This window comes from Puccinia triticina, chromosome 11A, assembly GCF_026914185.1.
Source record: "Puccinia triticina chromosome 11A, complete sequence".
Classification (NCBI taxonomy): domain Eukaryota; kingdom Fungi; phylum Basidiomycota; class Pucciniomycetes; order Pucciniales; family Pucciniaceae; genus Puccinia; species Puccinia triticina.
Window position 1 is genome coordinate 2073375 of NC_070568.1, and position 18253 is coordinate 2091627.

At 43.6% G+C, this 18253-nt stretch overlaps 2 protein-coding genes across 2 annotated transcripts; one reads left to right on the forward strand and one right to left on the reverse strand.

The window, feature by feature from the left end:
- Positions 1-12009: 12009 nt before the first annotated feature.
- On the reverse strand, positions 12010-12853 carry PtA15_11A226 (uncharacterized protein; the record flags this gene model as incomplete). Its single annotated transcript, XM_053161113.1, has 4 exons — positions 12010-12072; positions 12130-12282; positions 12339-12713; positions 12782-12853. 4 exons carry the CDS (start codon positions 12851-12853, stop codon positions 12010-12012), a joined length of 663 nt encoding a protein of 220 aa, XP_053025092.1.
- Positions 12854-13673: 820 nt separating this feature from the next.
- On the forward strand, positions 13674-14557 carry PtA15_11A227 (uncharacterized protein; the record flags this gene model as incomplete). Its single annotated transcript, XM_053161114.1, has 4 exons — positions 13674-13757; positions 14080-14187; positions 14255-14407; positions 14474-14557. The coding sequence occupies 4 exons, from the start codon at positions 13674-13676 to the stop codon at positions 14555-14557; spliced, it is 429 nt and encodes a 142-aa protein (XP_053025093.1).
- Between the last annotated feature and the right edge of the window lie 3696 nt (positions 14558-18253).

Consider the following 18253-nt stretch of genomic DNA (forward strand, 5'->3'; position numbering starts at 1 on the left):
AGAGGATATGATCAGGAGATATTGTGCCTATGGAGTAGACTTCAAGACCAGTGATGGATATACACATGACTGGGTATCTCTCTTGCCTGCTCTAGAATTTGCTTATAATTCAAGCAAACATTCCACAACAGGAATCACTCCTTTTGAACTCGAAAGAGGTTGGATCCCAAATATGCCTAAGGATTTCTTGCTCTCTAAAACCATTGCTTTACACCCTAGCTCTGAATGTTTCCAAAAAATGATGTTTCAGGCAGGTGAACAAGCAGCTACATGTGTTAAAGAAGCAACTGACTACAACAAAGAACGCTGGGATAAGACCCATAAAGATCATAACCTTGAAATAGGCGACAGAGTTCTTATCTCAACTGTAAACTTTAACAACCTGGGAGGACCAAGGAAGTTAAAAGATGCTTTTATTGGCCCTTTTGTTATTAATAGGTTTCATGGAAGAAATGCTGTAGAAGTTATCTTGTCTGAAGAATTTAATCAGAGACACCCTACTTTTCCAATTAGCTTATGTAAAAAGTACATTGACCCTGATGACAACTCTGTAAGAACTTCTGCAGTACCAGTTGTTCCACCAATTGAAGTGGACCAAAGTTCAAAATTGCCCCTCAAAATTTTAAAAGAGAAGACTGTAAGGAAGCAGGGAAAAGATTGCAAGTTGTTTTTAGTTAGGTTCAAGAATAGCCAACCAGATGAAGATCTATGGCTAGAACCTGAGAATATCAGCAACAGCCAATTCTTGCTTAGGCAATTCAGAGCTTCCAAGAGATCTAAAAATTCCTCTTGAAGAGTAATTTTTTGGTGGGGGCGAATGTCAGACACTGAGACACTAAGTCCATGTGTCTACAATGTATAGTACATGTCTTATAACCTAATGGTTAAAGACTGCTTTAATAATTGACTCATGTACATGAAGTCAAGAGTTCAATTCCCTGTCATTACATTAATTGTGTACCTTTTACTCATATGTACTATTATTATGTACTTATTAGATATTTCACATTCTTTTGAATATGTAATTAACCTTATTTCACACTGATTACATAGTTGTACATACAGAGAGAGATAATCTTATCTCTCTGTATTTATCCTGATTAAGCTCAATTTATGTACAAATGGGGAGATTACATACCCATTTGTGTAAATCCCCTTCTGAATTCCGTGATCACTCCTCCTTGGAGTTAAGGATCCTTCAGGACCTTGACTCGAAGGAGGGAGCTGATCCCTGCAATATAAAAAGGGAGGTCTCTCCCCTGTAGAGATTCTCCCACCAAGATTATTGCCATACAAACCCGTGTACCTTACTGAAAATACAGTGAGTGGGGTTTACACATAATCTACTAACCTTTTCTTCCCTTACAGCCTTATCTTCTCTTCGTGTATCCTTCCCCTAGGTACAGGTGTTATTATCACACCTGTAACCTAGAAGATAAGTGAGATTACTCCTTATACCGCAACGGCGCTTGGCTGATTTTCGCCGCGTCCCCTTACTTACGTAAAGGGTGCCAGTCCCTCCGCCTCTCGGCGTCGAGTTGGACTTTCTTCCACTGGCTTTTAGCTATAGTGTGACCCTAAACTTGCTTCCACTACTTTACCGCCGCGGACCGCAACCAAAAATCCCATCAGCACCGAGTCACATAAGAGACCGGCGCTGACAGGCAGGGTTGGGCTCCTCCGGCTCAGCTAAGTGTGGCTGTGGATGAGGAGGAGGGTGGTCGGGAGCGGGGGTGAGCAAGACGCGGTCGGACGGGCGCTGGGAGAGGGATAGTGTCTTCGGAGGCCGTCTGGGCATCGCCGCTAGATCAGACTCCGTCAGACTCCGTAGGACTGAGCAGTCCGTTACTCAGTTAGGCCGAGCTGAGCTTCGACAGCTCGGTCGCGGCCATGTGTTCCAGCAGCAGAACTGGCGGCGGAGATGGGCTGTGGCGCCAGTGCGGGAATGGGACCAGACAAGGTCGGCGAGCAGGATGGAGCCCTTGCTCTGCACCCGCTGGCTCTCCAGGCTGGGGTCTCACAGCGGCGCGGGGATCCGGGAGCGGTGGAACGGCGGGCGGAAGGGGTAGACGGACATCAACAGTGTCGTCCTGCACAAGGCCTCGCTCCGTCCTGCTACAGAAGACCGCTCGTATATTTCTCTGCCCCCGGATCGGCTGTAACGAGGGAGGCTAGGCCAGCTGTGTAGTATTCCCAGTGAATGCAGCAGCAAAGACAGACGTGGTGAGGCCTGAACAGATGCTTGAAGGGCTGGCTGGAGACCAAGGGCGTGGCGGAGGCAAACTTATTGCCATACCAACGATTGGCGGGGAGCTGGTCGTGAGCAACAGTTGAAATTTGTGGAGTGTCCGAACCAGCTTCCAACAACAGTTGAGTGGCTTGGTGTCAGACAATGGCTGGGTGGACTGAATTTGAGGCAGGACAGCTGTTGGTAATGGCGGGTGGTGGCCAGATCTTGGACGGATATATAAAGAGGCCATCTGGCCACTCTGTTTGTCCCCCCAGGTGTTTCTGTTTTTGCTGTAATTCCAGCTGGCGGTACATCCTTGCGCTCCTCCGCTGTTGCACGTGCGCAGTCTGAGGGGCTGAAGAGTGGGCCCCCCACGGGTCTGCAGCCTTAGCTGCGGGCCGGGGGCCTTCATGTCCATCACTTTTGACTCGTGCGCTTGATGCGGGGGCACGGCTTTGCCGATGTTGGAAGGCTGGTAGAGATTTAGATTTTTCTTATGTAAAATTCCCCTTTTTTTGTATCCTGGTTTTTGTAGTGGAAAAAACCCACCTGTTTTTTTTTTTTTGAACTTTTGTTGATGGGGAAACCCATGATGTTTTTTTTCTCATTTTGTATAATTGTAAGGGGGAACCCTTGATCTTATTTTTTTTAATTTTGGAAAAACTGACAGCTCTGTTTATGAAGCTTAGGGCAAAAAACCCGTCAAAATAAGGGTTTTGGGCCCTAGCACTATAACTGTGCTGATGTAAACACTGGTAATATAAATTACCAATCTTGTTACGTGACAAATATGGCCACTACAAGGGTTTAAACACTCTGTAACAGAGGAAGGATTAATTATGTAATTAATAATATGTAATTATTAATTACAGGGAATTAATTTGGCGTAAAAGTAGGTGGTAAGCGCTTAAACTGATTGGCTGCTTGACAGAGGCGGAGGTCTTACGGCAACTACTTATAAGGATAAAGCTTTAAATATGCTAATAAGGTATTTTTGATAATTTAAAGGGTTTAATCCAGTGGATTTTACGTGCTGGGGATGGTTTTAAAGGAAAAAGGGGCTTCAATAGTAGCAGAGGAGAATATTCACAGTAACTTACAGTTTGTAGGCGGTGAATGGTCTGGGGGATCTTTTCCTGAGGGCCAAATAGGCCTCTATTTATAGAGGGGACTTCAGTGGGCGTAAACACTGAGTCCTGTTGAGGTTACGCTTGTTGACTGAGAATATGGGAGGCGAGTAGTGGGGGTTTTTGAAAGAGGAGCTTGACTCAGGTTGGGCAAAAGTGGGTCTCTTGTTGTTGGGCTCTGACTCGATGATTTTATTTCATACTCGAGGAGCGGACTTGTATACACAACTAGAGAGCCCCCTGCACAAGATCCAGAGGGGGCCTAACAGCATGTAACATACAAGACAAAATAAACTAACATCTGTAATAACAAGTCAGTGACAGGGACAGGACAGGAACTGGGATAGGGGACAGGGACAGGAACTGGAACTGGACAGAGGACAGGACAGGAACAGGGAACTTTACTGGAGACTGGGAAAGAATACTTTACTGGGGACTGGGGACTGGGGACTGGATAATTTACTGGGGACTGGGTACTGGGGACTGAATAATTTACTGGGGACTGGGTACTGGGGACTGAATACAGAATACTTTACTGGGGACTGGGCACTGGAAAATTTACTGGGGACTGGGGATGGTAGGGGAATGTGAGCGGACAGAGAGACAGATATTCTGACAAGTCCTTTTCTCCCTATGGGAGTATCCAGGGGTGTAGCCGTGAAAAGGGCTTGGCTGTGGGTAATTTAATTGTATTGTAATAGACTAATTTCCCTGACTCTGTCACATGACATGTTTATAACCAATTGTCATGTGAAAGAGCTTCAGTAGAACTCTACATAATACTTTCACGGGGTATTTTTACACAAGTAATATTACTCATTAATTTACAACAGTTTAATTTTATGTACACTGTTTGTTTTACTAAATTTATGTATGTAATACTATTTTTGGGCGCTCTCTGGGGCCAATTCTTATTTATACAATTAATACATGAAGGAGTAGGAATAAGGGGGTACTTTAAGTGGGTGACCCCCCTTAATTTATGATGAGGAATCTGATTCTGCAATAATAATTTAATAATTATTATTATTTACTAAGTTATTGCAGTCTTTTGGATACTTGTTGTATCTCTAAGGCTGACACTCGCCCCCTCTAAAAAGGTTAAATTCTGAAATAATTTAATCTTTGTTTTTAGAGTTCTTGAATCTTCTTAGATATTTATCCGCATCTTTAATGTCCTTTTCTGGTAGCCATTCATCTTCATGAATTGGGTTCCTGTATCTTACAAGATATAATTTATCTTTCTCTCCTCTGATCTTTTTGTCTTTCAAGATCTTATGAATCTTCTTCTCCTCTGACTCTTCAAGTGGAGGTACTTCTGCTTCAGGTATTTCCTTGCGTAAAGGAAATAATTCAGCATCTGATTCATTATAGTGTTTGAGTAAGCTTACTGGAAATGTAGGGTGTTTCTTTTCTAATTCTCCATATAGTTCCACTTCTACTGCATTTGGTCCATGTAATGCTTTAACTACAAATGGTCCTACAAATGCATTCCTCAGTTTCTTAGGTCCTTTAATATTAGTAAAGTTTGTAGTTGATATTAATACTAAGTCTCCTACTTTGAAGCTGGGTACTTTGTGCTTTTTATCCCATTTTTCTTTGCTATATTCAAATGCATTATCCATGCTTTGTTGGGCGTGTTTTCTGGCTTTGTCCAGCATGTTCTTAAAGCTTGCTGCTGTGGGGTGTACTTCAACCAAGTCCTTTTTCAGGCTGTCTTGTGGTAGTCTGGGGTTCCATCCTTTCTCTAGAATAGCTGGTGTTTTCCCTGTTGATGCATGGGTTGATGTCCTGTAGGCTAGTTCTAGGGCTGGTAATAGTGTGACCCAGTCATGAGTAAACCCATCAGAGTCTTTGAACTCTAATCCATAGGCACAGAATCTCCTTAGCATGTCTTCCAAAGTTTGGATCATTCTTTCTGCTAGCCCATCTGTTTGTGGATGGTATGCTGTTGAGAAAGAGAGTTTAGTGCCAAATAGGCGGTACAGTCCTCTCCATAGATCTGATGTAAATTTGGGATCCCTGTCACTGATGATGTTTTTGAATAAACCTGTCCATGAAATCACTTGTTGCCAAATCATTATGGCTGTGTCCATAGCTGTATCATCTTTGTGGCATGGTAAGAATATAGGTGTTTTACTAAATCTGTCTACAATAACTAGACATGCATTATAGTTTTTCTTTCCTCCAGGTGGTAATCCTGTGACCCAGTCCATGTTAACTGTTTCCCATGGTCTAGTGGGTTCTTCTATTTTTATCATGTGCCCAAACCTTTTGCCTGTTGCTTTATTTGCTCTCTGGCATCTTTCACATGTAGTACAGTATGTTTCTACATCTTGTTGCCATGTTGGCCACCATGCTAGGTTCCTAACTCTGTCCTCTGTTCTGTCTGAAGATAGGTGGCCAGATGATGTACTGTCATGGCATTCATGTAATAGTGTATTGATCAATACTCTGTCCATTACAGTTAGTACACATGTATGTTTGGATCTGTGATAGATGATTCCGTCAAACAGGTGGAATCTTCCCTCTTGGTATGATTTTTTCCATGGTGTGTCTAGTGCTGCAATCAGGTCATCATCCTTTGAATCTGTTTTGGACAATATTTGTACTAGTAATGTACAGTTCTTGTCTTGTTTGTAACTATTTCTGATTTCTTCAAAGAATTCATCTTCTAGTTCAGTAATGCTAATTCCCATAATTGGCAGTTCATCTGGGTCTTCAGGCGCCCAGGCTGGATTGTCTGGTGTGTTTGGTAGGGACCATCTAGAAAGTCCATCTGCATTTTTATGCAATCTCCCTTCTTTATGAATTATTGTCATGTTACCTCTGTACACTTGAATGGATATCTGCCATCTAAGCATATGTCTGTTAGAGGTTTTCATATTGATGAGTGATTTTAGTGCAATACAGTCTGTAATGACATCAAACACACTTCCATCTAGATAGTAGTGGAGTTTCTCTAGTGCCCAAACTAGGCATAGGCATTCCAGTTGACTTGCTCCATAGCGTGCCTCAGTCTTCTTGAGTTGTCTGGATATAAAACAAATGGGACCCTCTACTGGTTTATCATTGATAATTTGTAGTTGGTGGAGGGCTGCTCCCAGTCCTTCCATTGAGGCATCCACGTATAACACAAATGGTTTCTTAAAATCTGGCATTAATAGTAGAGGTGCTCTAGTCAGGTGTTCTCTTATCTTATTAAATGCCATGTGTCTTTCTGTGGTCATTTCAAAGGCAGTATCATTAGAAGCTATCTCATACAAGCTTCTGGCCATAGCTGCATAGCCTTCTAGGTGTTGTCTGTAGTAGCTGGCAAATCCAAGAAAGCTTTGCATTTCTTTCTTGTTTGTTGGTGCTGGTTTCTGTAACACTGCTGCTACTTTATTCTGGTCTATGCATAATGCTAGTCCTGAAACTACATGTCCTAGTGCCTTAATTTCTGCAAATCCAAATGCACATTTTTTTAATGAAATTTTCATGTTGACATTAATTATTTTTGTTAGAACTAGTTCTATTCTACTCATATGGTCTCCCCATGTTTCAGAGCATATAATTATGTCATCTATGTATATAATCAGCCATCCCAGTCCAAGTTCTTCACAGAAGATGGTATTCATCATTCTTTGGAAATGTGATGGGGCATTTTTAATTCCAAAAGGCATTCTAAGGTACTCATAAACTCCTTTATGTGTTATAATTCTCAGGTATTTTCTTGCACGTTCTGTCACTACATTCGGATGAAATCCTTTCAAAGCATCCATACTTGTAATGTATTTAGCTTTGGCTAGGTTAGTCAGAGTCTCCTGTATCCTAGGTATAGGATATCTGTCTGGGACTGTGTAGGTGTTCAGTGCACGGAAATCTCCTACCATGCGTGATTTACCATTATGGTAGGTTATAATTACTGGTGTGGTTATTTCCACTTCTTCATTATTCCCTACTTTCCTGAGTACATTGAGCCTTACTAGTTCATCCAGGTGTTTGGCAAGCTCTTCCCTTGCTCTGGGACTTGCTGGATAAGCTGGTCTCCTTAGTAAAGGTGGGTAGGGGCGCTCAATGTTTAATGTTATGTCCACTTCGTGGCCTATAACTGCTCCTAGTGGTTCTTTATCTGATGCAAATGCAGTCTTGTTCCTATACAGCATATTGCGTTACTGTAATAGTTGATCTACACTCAGTTTATCATTGAAATTAGCTTCTGCTAATTGTTCTCTTCCAAATCTCTCCTTTTCCTCATCATGTATTTCTACTTGTTCTACAGGTAAAGGCTCTTTGGATTTAAATAGGAATTTCTTCTTTTTATTGTCATTCCCAATAGTGAAGTATCTTTCTCTGCTATTGGTTATGTCAAATCCATAGATGTTTAAGTAGTCATTTCCTAGGATGAAGTGTTTACTTACTGCATCCTCTATTACAATGAATTCCACTGTCATTCTGACTGATCCTGTTGGGTGAGGAATTATTATGGGGCATTCAAATACTCCTATTGGTTTCATGGTACTACTGGCACTGTTTATTCTTACTTTTCCTAGTGGTAGAAGAATATCCTTGTAATCTGGGCATAATTTTATCAAGTATGTCTCAGGTACTACTGAGCAATATGCGCCACTGTCAAGTAACATTTCAGCTTCTCTACCATTAAACAGTATATGTGTAATGTTGGTTTTTCCAGCTGTGTAGCCTTTTCCTCTTGTAGGTTTAGTTTTCATCAGTCTAGCTTCCTGTATATTTCCTATAGGTTGTCCAGGATGCCATTCTTGTGGTAAATTGTACTCTGTTTCAGCTTCAGCCATTGCTATGTCTATATTGATCATATTGCAAGACCCTGATGAGACTGATGACCCATCATCATGTGTTTCTTCTGTGTCTGATTGAGTCTTTTCTTCAGCTGTTTCTTCTGCTTCTATTTCAACATTGTTAATGTTTTTCTTTGGTTGAGGGCAGTTTGGTGATGTGTGGCCCATTTTACCACAGTTGTAGCACTTCTTATCCTTTTGATAACTCTGGTCTTTTGAAGTAGAAGGCTTCTTCTCTTCTGTTTTCTCATTTTTATCTCCCTGATATTTAGGCTTGTACCTTCTGCCAATGCGTGTACGTGTAGTTATATCTTCTAATGTGTTAACAATATCTTCTGTACTTGCATTGTAGGGTAGTCTACTTTTGATGGCATGCTCTAGATCTCCTCCACATTTTTTGAGGATTCTCAGGTGGACTTCATTGTCTGTTAAGTTGGGCCATATGGCTTTCAATCTATCTTTCTGAGAGATGACCCATTTAGGTGGATTGTCCTTTTCAATATCAAAGGTGCTTTCATCAAATTTATTCTCAATTTTGAAGCGCCATGCTGGGCTTCCCCATTTGCTATTGATTTGTTCTTTCCACCATTCCCAAGATTGTTTGCCATGGGTTGAGCGTAAGTCTGTGAACCAGCGCTTGGCACAGCCTTTGAAGAGGCTATTCAGTCTCCCAGTAATTGAGGAATCACTAAGCTCAAAATCTTCTTGGTACAAATCAATTGTTTTGATGAAGTCCAAGTGGTCATATTCTCCTTCGCCTCTAAATGATGGCCAATCTTTAATTCTGGGTACATCTTTAGAGTTATCCCTCATAGTTTGGATACTTGGATTGTATGATTGTTCTTTCAAGAATGGTGTTGGTGGAACTGTGTACTCCTTTCTCAAGGGTGTTTCTTCCTCTGCCATTCTTCTGAAAGGATTACTAGATTGATGTGGTGGTACATCTTTTATTCCTTGTTTATATGGTGTCTGAACTTGTGGTTGCACCTGTATATTGTTGCCAATTTTTTGTGCTATATTATCCATGCTGGCCATAAGTTTACTCTGCATTTCATCAAACTTATTGTTAATTTTGATGATTTCATCTGCCATATTGTCACTGTTGTGTATAATAAGTTGTTCTAGTTTATCAACTTTGTCCATTATCTCAATTATGTTTTCATCTTGAGTTTCACGGTTTTCTGACTCATGCTCACTATCTATTTTTAATTGGTCCAATTTACTGGTAATATCCAATCTGTTAATATCCGTATGTATTGCATTTAATTTGGCAATTACTGTAGTTTCTTTAGCATTTGTCTGAATTTCTGTAGTAACTTGTTGTAATTTATTGTTGTAATCTACAAGTCCTAATTTTATGTTGCTTATTTGTTGTATTATGCCTGTGGTTTTCTTAACCTCTGGTACAATAATTTTAATATCTTTAGCGCTATCCACCGCATGTTCTGTTAAATTTTTGATTTTAAAGGCACTATCATGTACATTCTGGTGGATTGCATTGATTTTACTATCAATGTGCTCTATGTTTTTAATCAAGATTTGATTAAAAAAATCTTCCACTCGTGCTAGAGGCTCATTTGGGTCAATAAGCTCTTCAAGGTTTTCTGTCTTATCTTTTTTGTTGGTCCGTTTGACCTCTTTTGGCTGTTTACTAGGTTGTCTTTGCTTATTCAAGCGTTGGACTTCTTGGCGCACTGTTTTATTGTTTCCTGTCGCTTGGGTCTCCCGCACAACAGTGCTTGGTTTCAATGTGTTATGTTTCTCTGGCTCGGTAACGTGTTTATATTGCTTCGCAGAAATTAAGATAGTTTCTTTCTTGGACTGTAGGACATGCTCTTTAGGAATAGGTAAGACAGGCTCTTTAGATAATGCGGTCTGTTTGGCAGATGAAGAAATGATCTCTGTATTAGAAAACAGGTTAAGGTGTGAAACGACAGGCTCTGTGTTGGAAATATAGGGTTGTTTGCTCATAATGTCGGGTTTACCATGCTGAGATGAAGAGGGTACCGGTATATAGTTGTTAGGACTGTTACCTATTCCTTGATCGCGTCCTTGACCTCCATGAGTACTCGGGCCATGCGGAACGTTTATTTCCATTTGTTCTCGCCCTTCTTTGGCTTGCGCTCGTAAGGTTTCGGCTTCGATCCCAACGCTGCCGGTTTGGTTCGGTCGATTTTCGGGATTTTGTACGGCTTCTTCGGATTGCGCTCTTTGCTTTCCTTTGCCGGTTGTTTGTTCTTCTCGAGGACCTTGGTATGTTTGCGCTCCGTGTACGGGTTCCAGCCGTCCGAGTGCTTTGTCAAGATCTCCTTCCACGGGAGGAATTTCTGGACGACTTTGAATGAGGAGATCACCTGTTCGAGGTACGACTTGAGGAGATCCATCTCGTCGTAGTTCTTGGCGTTCAAGTATGCGGCCTTCGTCGCTTTGAATATCGCTATCGCGTCCTCCTGTGCTTTGTTGAGGACTAGGGCCAAGCGACGTTAATATGGAGTCTTCGGCGTTAGTAAACTTAGATGGTGTATTGACTAACCTCGAGGGGGTGCCTCGGTTACTACCTCGAGTTCGTCCTCCTCGGCCTTGCCTTCCTCGACCTCTTTTGGTGGGGGGAGGGTTCGCTGAGTGGTCTTTTCCTGATCTGGTATAGACCATATCGGGAGGGAACTTAGATAGTTATTGGTTTGTTTGTTGTTTTTATGTCTTTGTTGGTTTTATGTCAAAAAAGAAATAAAAGCTAACCTTCGAGTAATTTGAGTGCCGCGGCCTTCGGGTCGAACTGTTTCTCGATAATCCTGGCGGGTAGCGTAGCCGGGTGCGGTCGTTTCCTCTCTTGGTACGGGCTAAGGAAGAAGCCCGGTGGGAAAGAGGCGGTGCGTTCGGCTTTCTTCTCCGGTTTCTCGGTTTTCGCGGTCTTCGGATCAGCGGACTTGGTGGTATCCGGGTAGTTGTCGACTAGTTTAGCGGCTGGCACGGGAGCAGACACTAAAGTCGGGGTAATGAGATAAAATGGCAGAAATGTTTTTTAATGTTTTAGTTTTTATGTATTTTATATGTACTAGACTTTTAAGGCGGCTGCGCCGCCGCTCGTTTTAGAATATGAAGAAGTCATACCTCTGAGAGTTGATCAAGTTCGGAATTTTGATGAAAAGTCTCTTGATTTCCCCCAATCCTTATCCTTGAGGCAAATGATCCGGCAAGCCTCCCATGATGCAGCAGATCGCGACACAACAAGAATCTTGAAGTCCTTTCTCGACTATGATCACTGCTGTAACTCGAATCATCGCCACAACGACTGTTGTAACTCCAATCCGCGCTAGAAAGGGATTGTTCTTCGTCGAATACCAACCTGCATATGAGTTAGAAAAAAACACCATTCATATATGAAAAATTGAAGAACTGTTTACACGCAGGAGTGGGAGGCGGATCGTGGAACTGCTAAGTTTAACATATGAAAGTTGAGAAATTGTAAGGTTATAGCAGCAGGTGATAGCAACTCAAAGGCGGACTCTGCTTTCCATGAAGAGTTCGCGTTGACCTTTTAATTGTCCTCAATCATAATGGTTGAGAGAACGCGTAGGTGGCTACCTATCACTCCCCATGAGTCACACAAACGAACAGGTGCGAGCTCGACCCGTCATCAACGTCTATTTCAACTCGAACAGTATTTAGATTGGAAGAGGTGCGACTCGCTTTTTTTATTCAACTCTTTCAAACACAAGAAAAGTAAAAGCGAACAACAAGTACGAGGAATACGGTCTGGTTACGTCGAGCACAATCACTTGGTTGAGTCTTCTGGGATTTGCCAACAGCACAGACGAATCAAGATAAGTACCCGCGCGTGGAACTGCAGGTACTAATCACGAGCCTTAAGATGAGGGGTTTTGCCGTTGCCTCTATCGAGAGTGCCGCTCGACACCTGAAAATCGCGTCAGTTTACAATCACCTGTGAGGTTGAATGGACTGAAAAGCTGACCTTCACTCTAACCATATCTCGGTCTCGATTCCAGCCCGCTAAAGTTCCGCGGAATAAGACTCGCCGACCCGCCGTAAAAACTTCTGTGGCTCGGCCCGAGAACAAGTTCCGGGGAATAACGTACTCGACGACCATAGCCCCGTCGTGGGGATCCTAAGAAACCGGGAATAAGCGGCACTGCCGACAGATCGAGCAGAATTTTAACTTACGTTCTCATCGATACCGTCGTGTTTCACAATTACTGATAACATTCCTTGCGGTTCGGGGTTTATTTCAGGATCAATGCACCCCTCTACAAGGCCAAGGGATTCGATTCGCGTCTCTTGGAAGGCAAACGTGTTGGGAACTTCCCGCTTCCCGTCGACGTCAATCAGCAGGAAAGGCATCTCGTGTTGCTTGGCCCCAACGAGAAACCCTTCTAGTGCGTAAAGTTTGCCGTAAGTTAACTTGTTTGCTATTGTGGTGCGATACATCAACCTGACACATGCATGGTCATCCGGACTGGTCAAGCCGCCGGCGACATGGTATTTGCCGCGGGTCATGAGCTCAACGTTTTTCCCACCGAGGTCCGATCCATCAAAAGACTTTGAATTAAGAATTTGGGTGAGTTATTCATCGATTTCTGTGAGATACAAGTTTAAATATTATTTACCGTGTGTGTTACAGCAAAAGTCCCTTCGAAATTGAACCAAGCGTATTTCTCGAGAGGGCTGATTGTGAGCATGCTTCCTTTTTGGTCAATGATATATTTAAGTCTAATGTTGGATCGTGGAACCATTAATTGTGGATCAATCCAAACTTGATTGATGCTTTAAAGCAGTTGTCTCGCATGAGAGCGCGAAGTCTTCCGGATACCATCTGTCACCCACGAAGGTTCCCTTTCGAAGTCTCTATCGCGTTGTGTGTGCGGAAGCGCGACGAACAGGGGTTTTACCCTTGCGACAGTAGCTATTACTTTGACGGGTTCTCTACCAGCCAGCCAAAGAAGTCGTAATTCTCATGTCAACCAGGCTCAACTCGACAAGATGTCGGTAACGTACTTGCAATCTTTCTAAGCCCCGTTGTCATTCCCTCAGTTAATAATATGTAGATGAAGACAACACCATTAAGTAGAGAGGGCCAAGCAGAAGCATGCCTCCCAGGAACAAGGGTCGAGCGCGGATTACGGAACATTCGATGGTTAACTCAGGTTAGTCCGGCCATGGAGGCCTGTATCCAGTCACCAAAACTATGGCCTCCATGGCGGCCGTGACCAGAATAGAGCCCCTAGTAACCCTGACCCCACATGAGGTCAATATTAGTGAAAGTGCCTCGGTGCTAGGCCAAAAGGCCCTTCATTTTAATATTTTTGCGTATGGCAGGCAACGATCATGGACCATGTTACAGCATGCTCGAGAGTTGAGCGCGCCAAGTCAAGGTTTGACTATAAATAGTATGAATGTTGTTCCTTCGAACACTCAACAGTTTTCATCCATCATAAGCTACCCCCAAACCACGTTTGAACATCCTCCTATTCTTTCGCAAAACTACCGATACTCACGAAAATGTTCCTTGTGGACCCAAATTTCTCACAGTTCAATGAGGAAACTCGACTGCGCTTTTATGGCAAGTTCATATCTGTTGGAGAGGTGAGTTATCATTTATAATCTTCTTCGGGCTACCATTCTTATACGGCCCTAGGCTCTTCAAATGCTTAGGCTTCCCGACGGGAGAACTCCGCTTGCTAGCAGAACACTTGCTCGGTCAACGGGCGTGTGGAACGGCGGGCGAAGTGTTCTTCCTGTGCTCTTGAAGACCTCAGACGATTCTGACACTCAACTTGAAAAGGGGAGATTGTATTCTCTGGAGGGTCAAATTACCGGGATAGACTCGTTGGGTGTGCCGAGGTTTACATGGATTCCAGGGGATCAACGCCTGAGCAATTTAGGAAAGCGCTATGCTGAGTGGCAGCGAGTCAGGGTTTCCGGAGTTGGAGTAATCAAGAAAGTTCGTGTTGTCGAGATAGGGAGTGGTACCGAAGATGACCTTATTGATATCACGGTCGAACATTTGGCAGAGGTACGCTTCTCTAATCATCTCCGGAACATTATCCCTCATAATTAGGTGCTAACGCTTCAATACGTAGGCCCGGTTTGGCGGAGCCATGCGCGTGCAATGCCTGTTGGGCTGGAAGTTCTGTAAGGTGCCCGAAGATACGACGTTGTATGTTGGAAGTAAGATATTTTACGAAGGTGTTCTCGACGGCTGGGCATCTTCCTGTGGTCGCATGGTCATCGAGGTCAGCAGTAAAACGTTGGTTGGAGATTTTCGCGCCACAGCTATTGACTTGAACCTCACCCATTAGGTTCGCAGCGCAACTGTAAATTTTGCTGATATCCAGCTCGCGAGATCGACACTTTCACCTGATTCGGACGTCTACGCCTATTAATGTTGTAATTGGCTGCCTACGATATGTTAGAGCTGCAAGCCTGCGTTGGGAGAAATTTTTGAAGTTTTGTGGTGTCACAGTTGCAAGAACATGGAGGGGCTTGTGACGAAACAGATATCTGTGACGCTTGTTCTTTCGAACAAAGATTTTGCTTAGCATGTACTTTTTGTCATCTAGTGTTGGTGGTAAGTCGACGTTAACTTCCGAGATGTTTGAGTCCCTTCCTTATGCGTAATAAGGTAAAATATGTGTGAAATTTAAAAGGCAAGACCATGAGAGCAGCCAGAGATAACAACATAAATCATGTCATAAATACATCCCATATAAGACTCCCTGATCCTTGGCTGGGCAGGTAATGTGGAGGGTGGCTGATTCTGGATTAGATATTGGGTCATACACGGAAACTTCGTTTGAGATGGCATCGGATACATGATGGAAATTCAAAAAAAACACCGCAAAAATTGTAGACTCGCGAGGCCTTCTTCCAGATGACATGGAATCTCTGAAACGTGGAACGTTAATATCCGGCGTGGTACTACTTCTATTTCTCTTTAAAACTATCAGCTATTGTATCCTAAAATGACCTCGGATGTTGTTACTGTGTGTTTCCTCCATCTTGAAGTCTACAGACGGAGCTTAAGAATATACTTCTTCCTCCTGGACTTCACCTGTGGTGCAACAATGTATCAGTGAAACCCGCGCAATTTGATGACGAACAAGATCAGGACATACCAAAAATTGACTTATGCACCACATTAACCAAACCCGGGTTCTTGTCAACCTTTGTGATCAAAAGGTTCCGTTTCTTGGTGACTCTTGAAAGAGCGACATAGAGTTGACCATGGGCGAAACAAGAATTCTTTAGCATTACTCCCACACGTTTGAGAGTTTGGCCTTGGGATTTGTTAATTGACATGGCTTAGGCGGGCGTAATTGGGAACTGGTGGCGGTAGAAGCTCAAGCCGGATTTTTTGCTTCCGGCGTGATGTAGTTTTATCTTTGGCAGTGTGCGTGATTCGCCTGCAAAAGGCCCAGACATGAGAGTTCCATCAATTGATCCTTGACCTATCCTCGTTAAGATCATTCGACTTCCATTGCAAAGACCTTTAGCAATGTCCATGTTCCTAATAACCATGATGGGCATGCCGACCCTTAATTGCAGGAGATGGAGGGGAAAATTTGGAACACTAAGCTTGTTGAGAACTTCTTCTGGAAGACTATCAACTCCATCAGGGTCGGGATAGTCAATCGACCTGCATTTGACCAGATCAGTTGTTAAACGGTTCATCACGTTGGTATTAAGCTTCCGCACGTCTGAATTAAGCGGAGCCAGGATACATCTTTCTGAAAGGTAGAGTGCATCGCGGGATAAGTTATTTAGAGGGGGTGTTTTCAAGTCCGCGTAGACGAAATCAATGAGCTTTTTGTTTGCATCGTCTTCACTCAGGGTCGAGTATTGTGAGACCTCTGGCATTTCTACTATGTGATAGTCTTCGGTTTGACCTGTGCCTTGTCCCATGCGGAGAAGAGAAGATGCGAACTCCAAGTTTTGTCGCGCCTCTTCTGATACTTCTTTTCCGGTGATAATTCTCATGTTTTGGGTTAGGTTGAATGTCTCAATTTGTTCCCAAAGCAAAGAAGATTTCAAGGTGGCGTGAAACGAGGCCGGGAACTCATCAAATTTGACTACAGGTAAAATCTGTCGGAAGTCACCTGAAAAGATGACAAGTTTTCCCCCGAATGGTTTCGTGGATTTACAACATCGCTGAAGCGAGCGGTCGACAGCCTCGATAGCAAACTTGTGGATCGTAACAATTTCGTCCCAAATAATTAAGTCAACTTTAGATAGTTCGATTCCGAGTTTGTGTTGGGGTTCGAAGTTGCACTCAATGTCAGGGCTAAGCTCTATTGGTATGCTGAATGCTGAATGCGCAGTCTGGCCGCCTTTAAGCAGGAGCGCAGCCACTCCGGAAGACGCGACCACAACTGTTTTCTTATCAGTTGACTTGCAGAGGTCGATAATGGAGTTTAGCAAGAAAGTCTTTCCCGTCCCCCCAGGCCCGTCCAAGTAAAATGACTGCAATTCACGTGCTTCGAGCGCTCCCATGACCCTCAAAAAGAACCGTTGTTGTCCGGGGTTGAAACGCAATCGGGCCTCGTCTAGTCTAATTGCGATACTAGCCAATGACTCGTGTTCCCCGGGTCGCACGGCGAATTGCTTCATTTTCCTCGCGTCGTCCTTAGAAATAGAGATGCCAGCGCGGGTGAGAGACGAATTCATTTCCTCGAGAACCTCTTGAAGTTTGAATAACCCAAAAATACGTCTTCGGATAGGACTTAAGAGAATACCGTTCCGGTCTCTCCGATCTATTCGCATGAGATCGTCTGTCATAGCTTCCCAATTATTTTCGTACAGGACTGATGGATCGGAAGGTGGAGACATTACAAGGATTAACGCGAAGAAATGCCGGAGCCCGTTGCCGGATCTATAGGTAGATGCTTCCTTGATTGCCTTGTCGTACAGTGTATTGTTGACGAGTAGACCCAAAAGGTTACAAGCCGTCTGGTAATTAGGTGCGACGATGCCATCGACGGTCCTTAAGTCAAGAAAAGAAGTTGGGCCTTTCTTGTGCATCAGAAGTGTCCGCAGGTAAAACTTCTCTCCGGCTTTGAAGGAGACAGAAAAAGCCCTTCCAATTGCGAGAGTTTTATGTTGTCGTGCTTTCCACTTTTTGTTAGTTTTGTCCCAAGTGAAGTATTCAGGCATCTGTTCGTAAAACAATAACCTAGCCCTCATGCCGTTCGCACCAATGTCGTCATTTGCATTTGCCTCGAAGAACGCAGTTAGTGTCGTTTCATCAGGTTCGGTTACTTTCAGTTTATCGGCAATTGCGCCGCCGTCCTTGAAGTAAATCAATTGTTCGCCGTCATCGTGAATGGCAAGGCGAGTAACTGCGGGTGATCTGTCAGATAACGGAAACTTGAAGAGGCGCCAAGCAGCTGAAGGCACGAGGTCTTAGTAATAGTCTGGTGGGAGTGAAAGTAATTTGACATACCTTCTGGAGCTGATATGAACCGGGTGTCAAGAAACACCTTCGTCTCGTCGCCGCAATCAATTTCGACGGACGATCTGTCGTGACCTTTCGTAATGTACTTGTAGAGGTACTTCACCGCCGTTGTATCCACTGGAATCTCGACGTTAACATGACACTTGAACTTCAAGCTTAAGTACCGATTATAAGGGACAACAGAGCGGTTATCAAAAGTCGTCTTATTTTTATGGATGACTCTTCCGGTGTCGCGGCGACGGTAGACAGGATAAGCACCGGTTATCGTGATTGTTCTAGGGGAGAAAGGCTTGGGATAACCTGAAGTGCAACTTTTGTCTCCCTTTTTCCAACAAGGCCGGCCTTTGCAAGGGCCGTGGAGCATCAATCGAGAAACAATGTCATGAAGTCTGGGTTCTTTTACTGGGTCGGGGATTTCTGCGCAAACAATCAAGTCTATTTTGTCCGGTGTATCTGGACGATCGGCTTCATCGAGCGTTACCATCAGGTGGAGGTGTGGAAGCCCGCGTTTCTGAAATTCTATGACAGACACCCATGCGATAACTTGTCCGAGCCGCGCATTTTTGATTAGTTCTTCCATCAGGGCTTTAACCTTGAGCCGACAAACGCGCGTGACGATAGTCGGGTG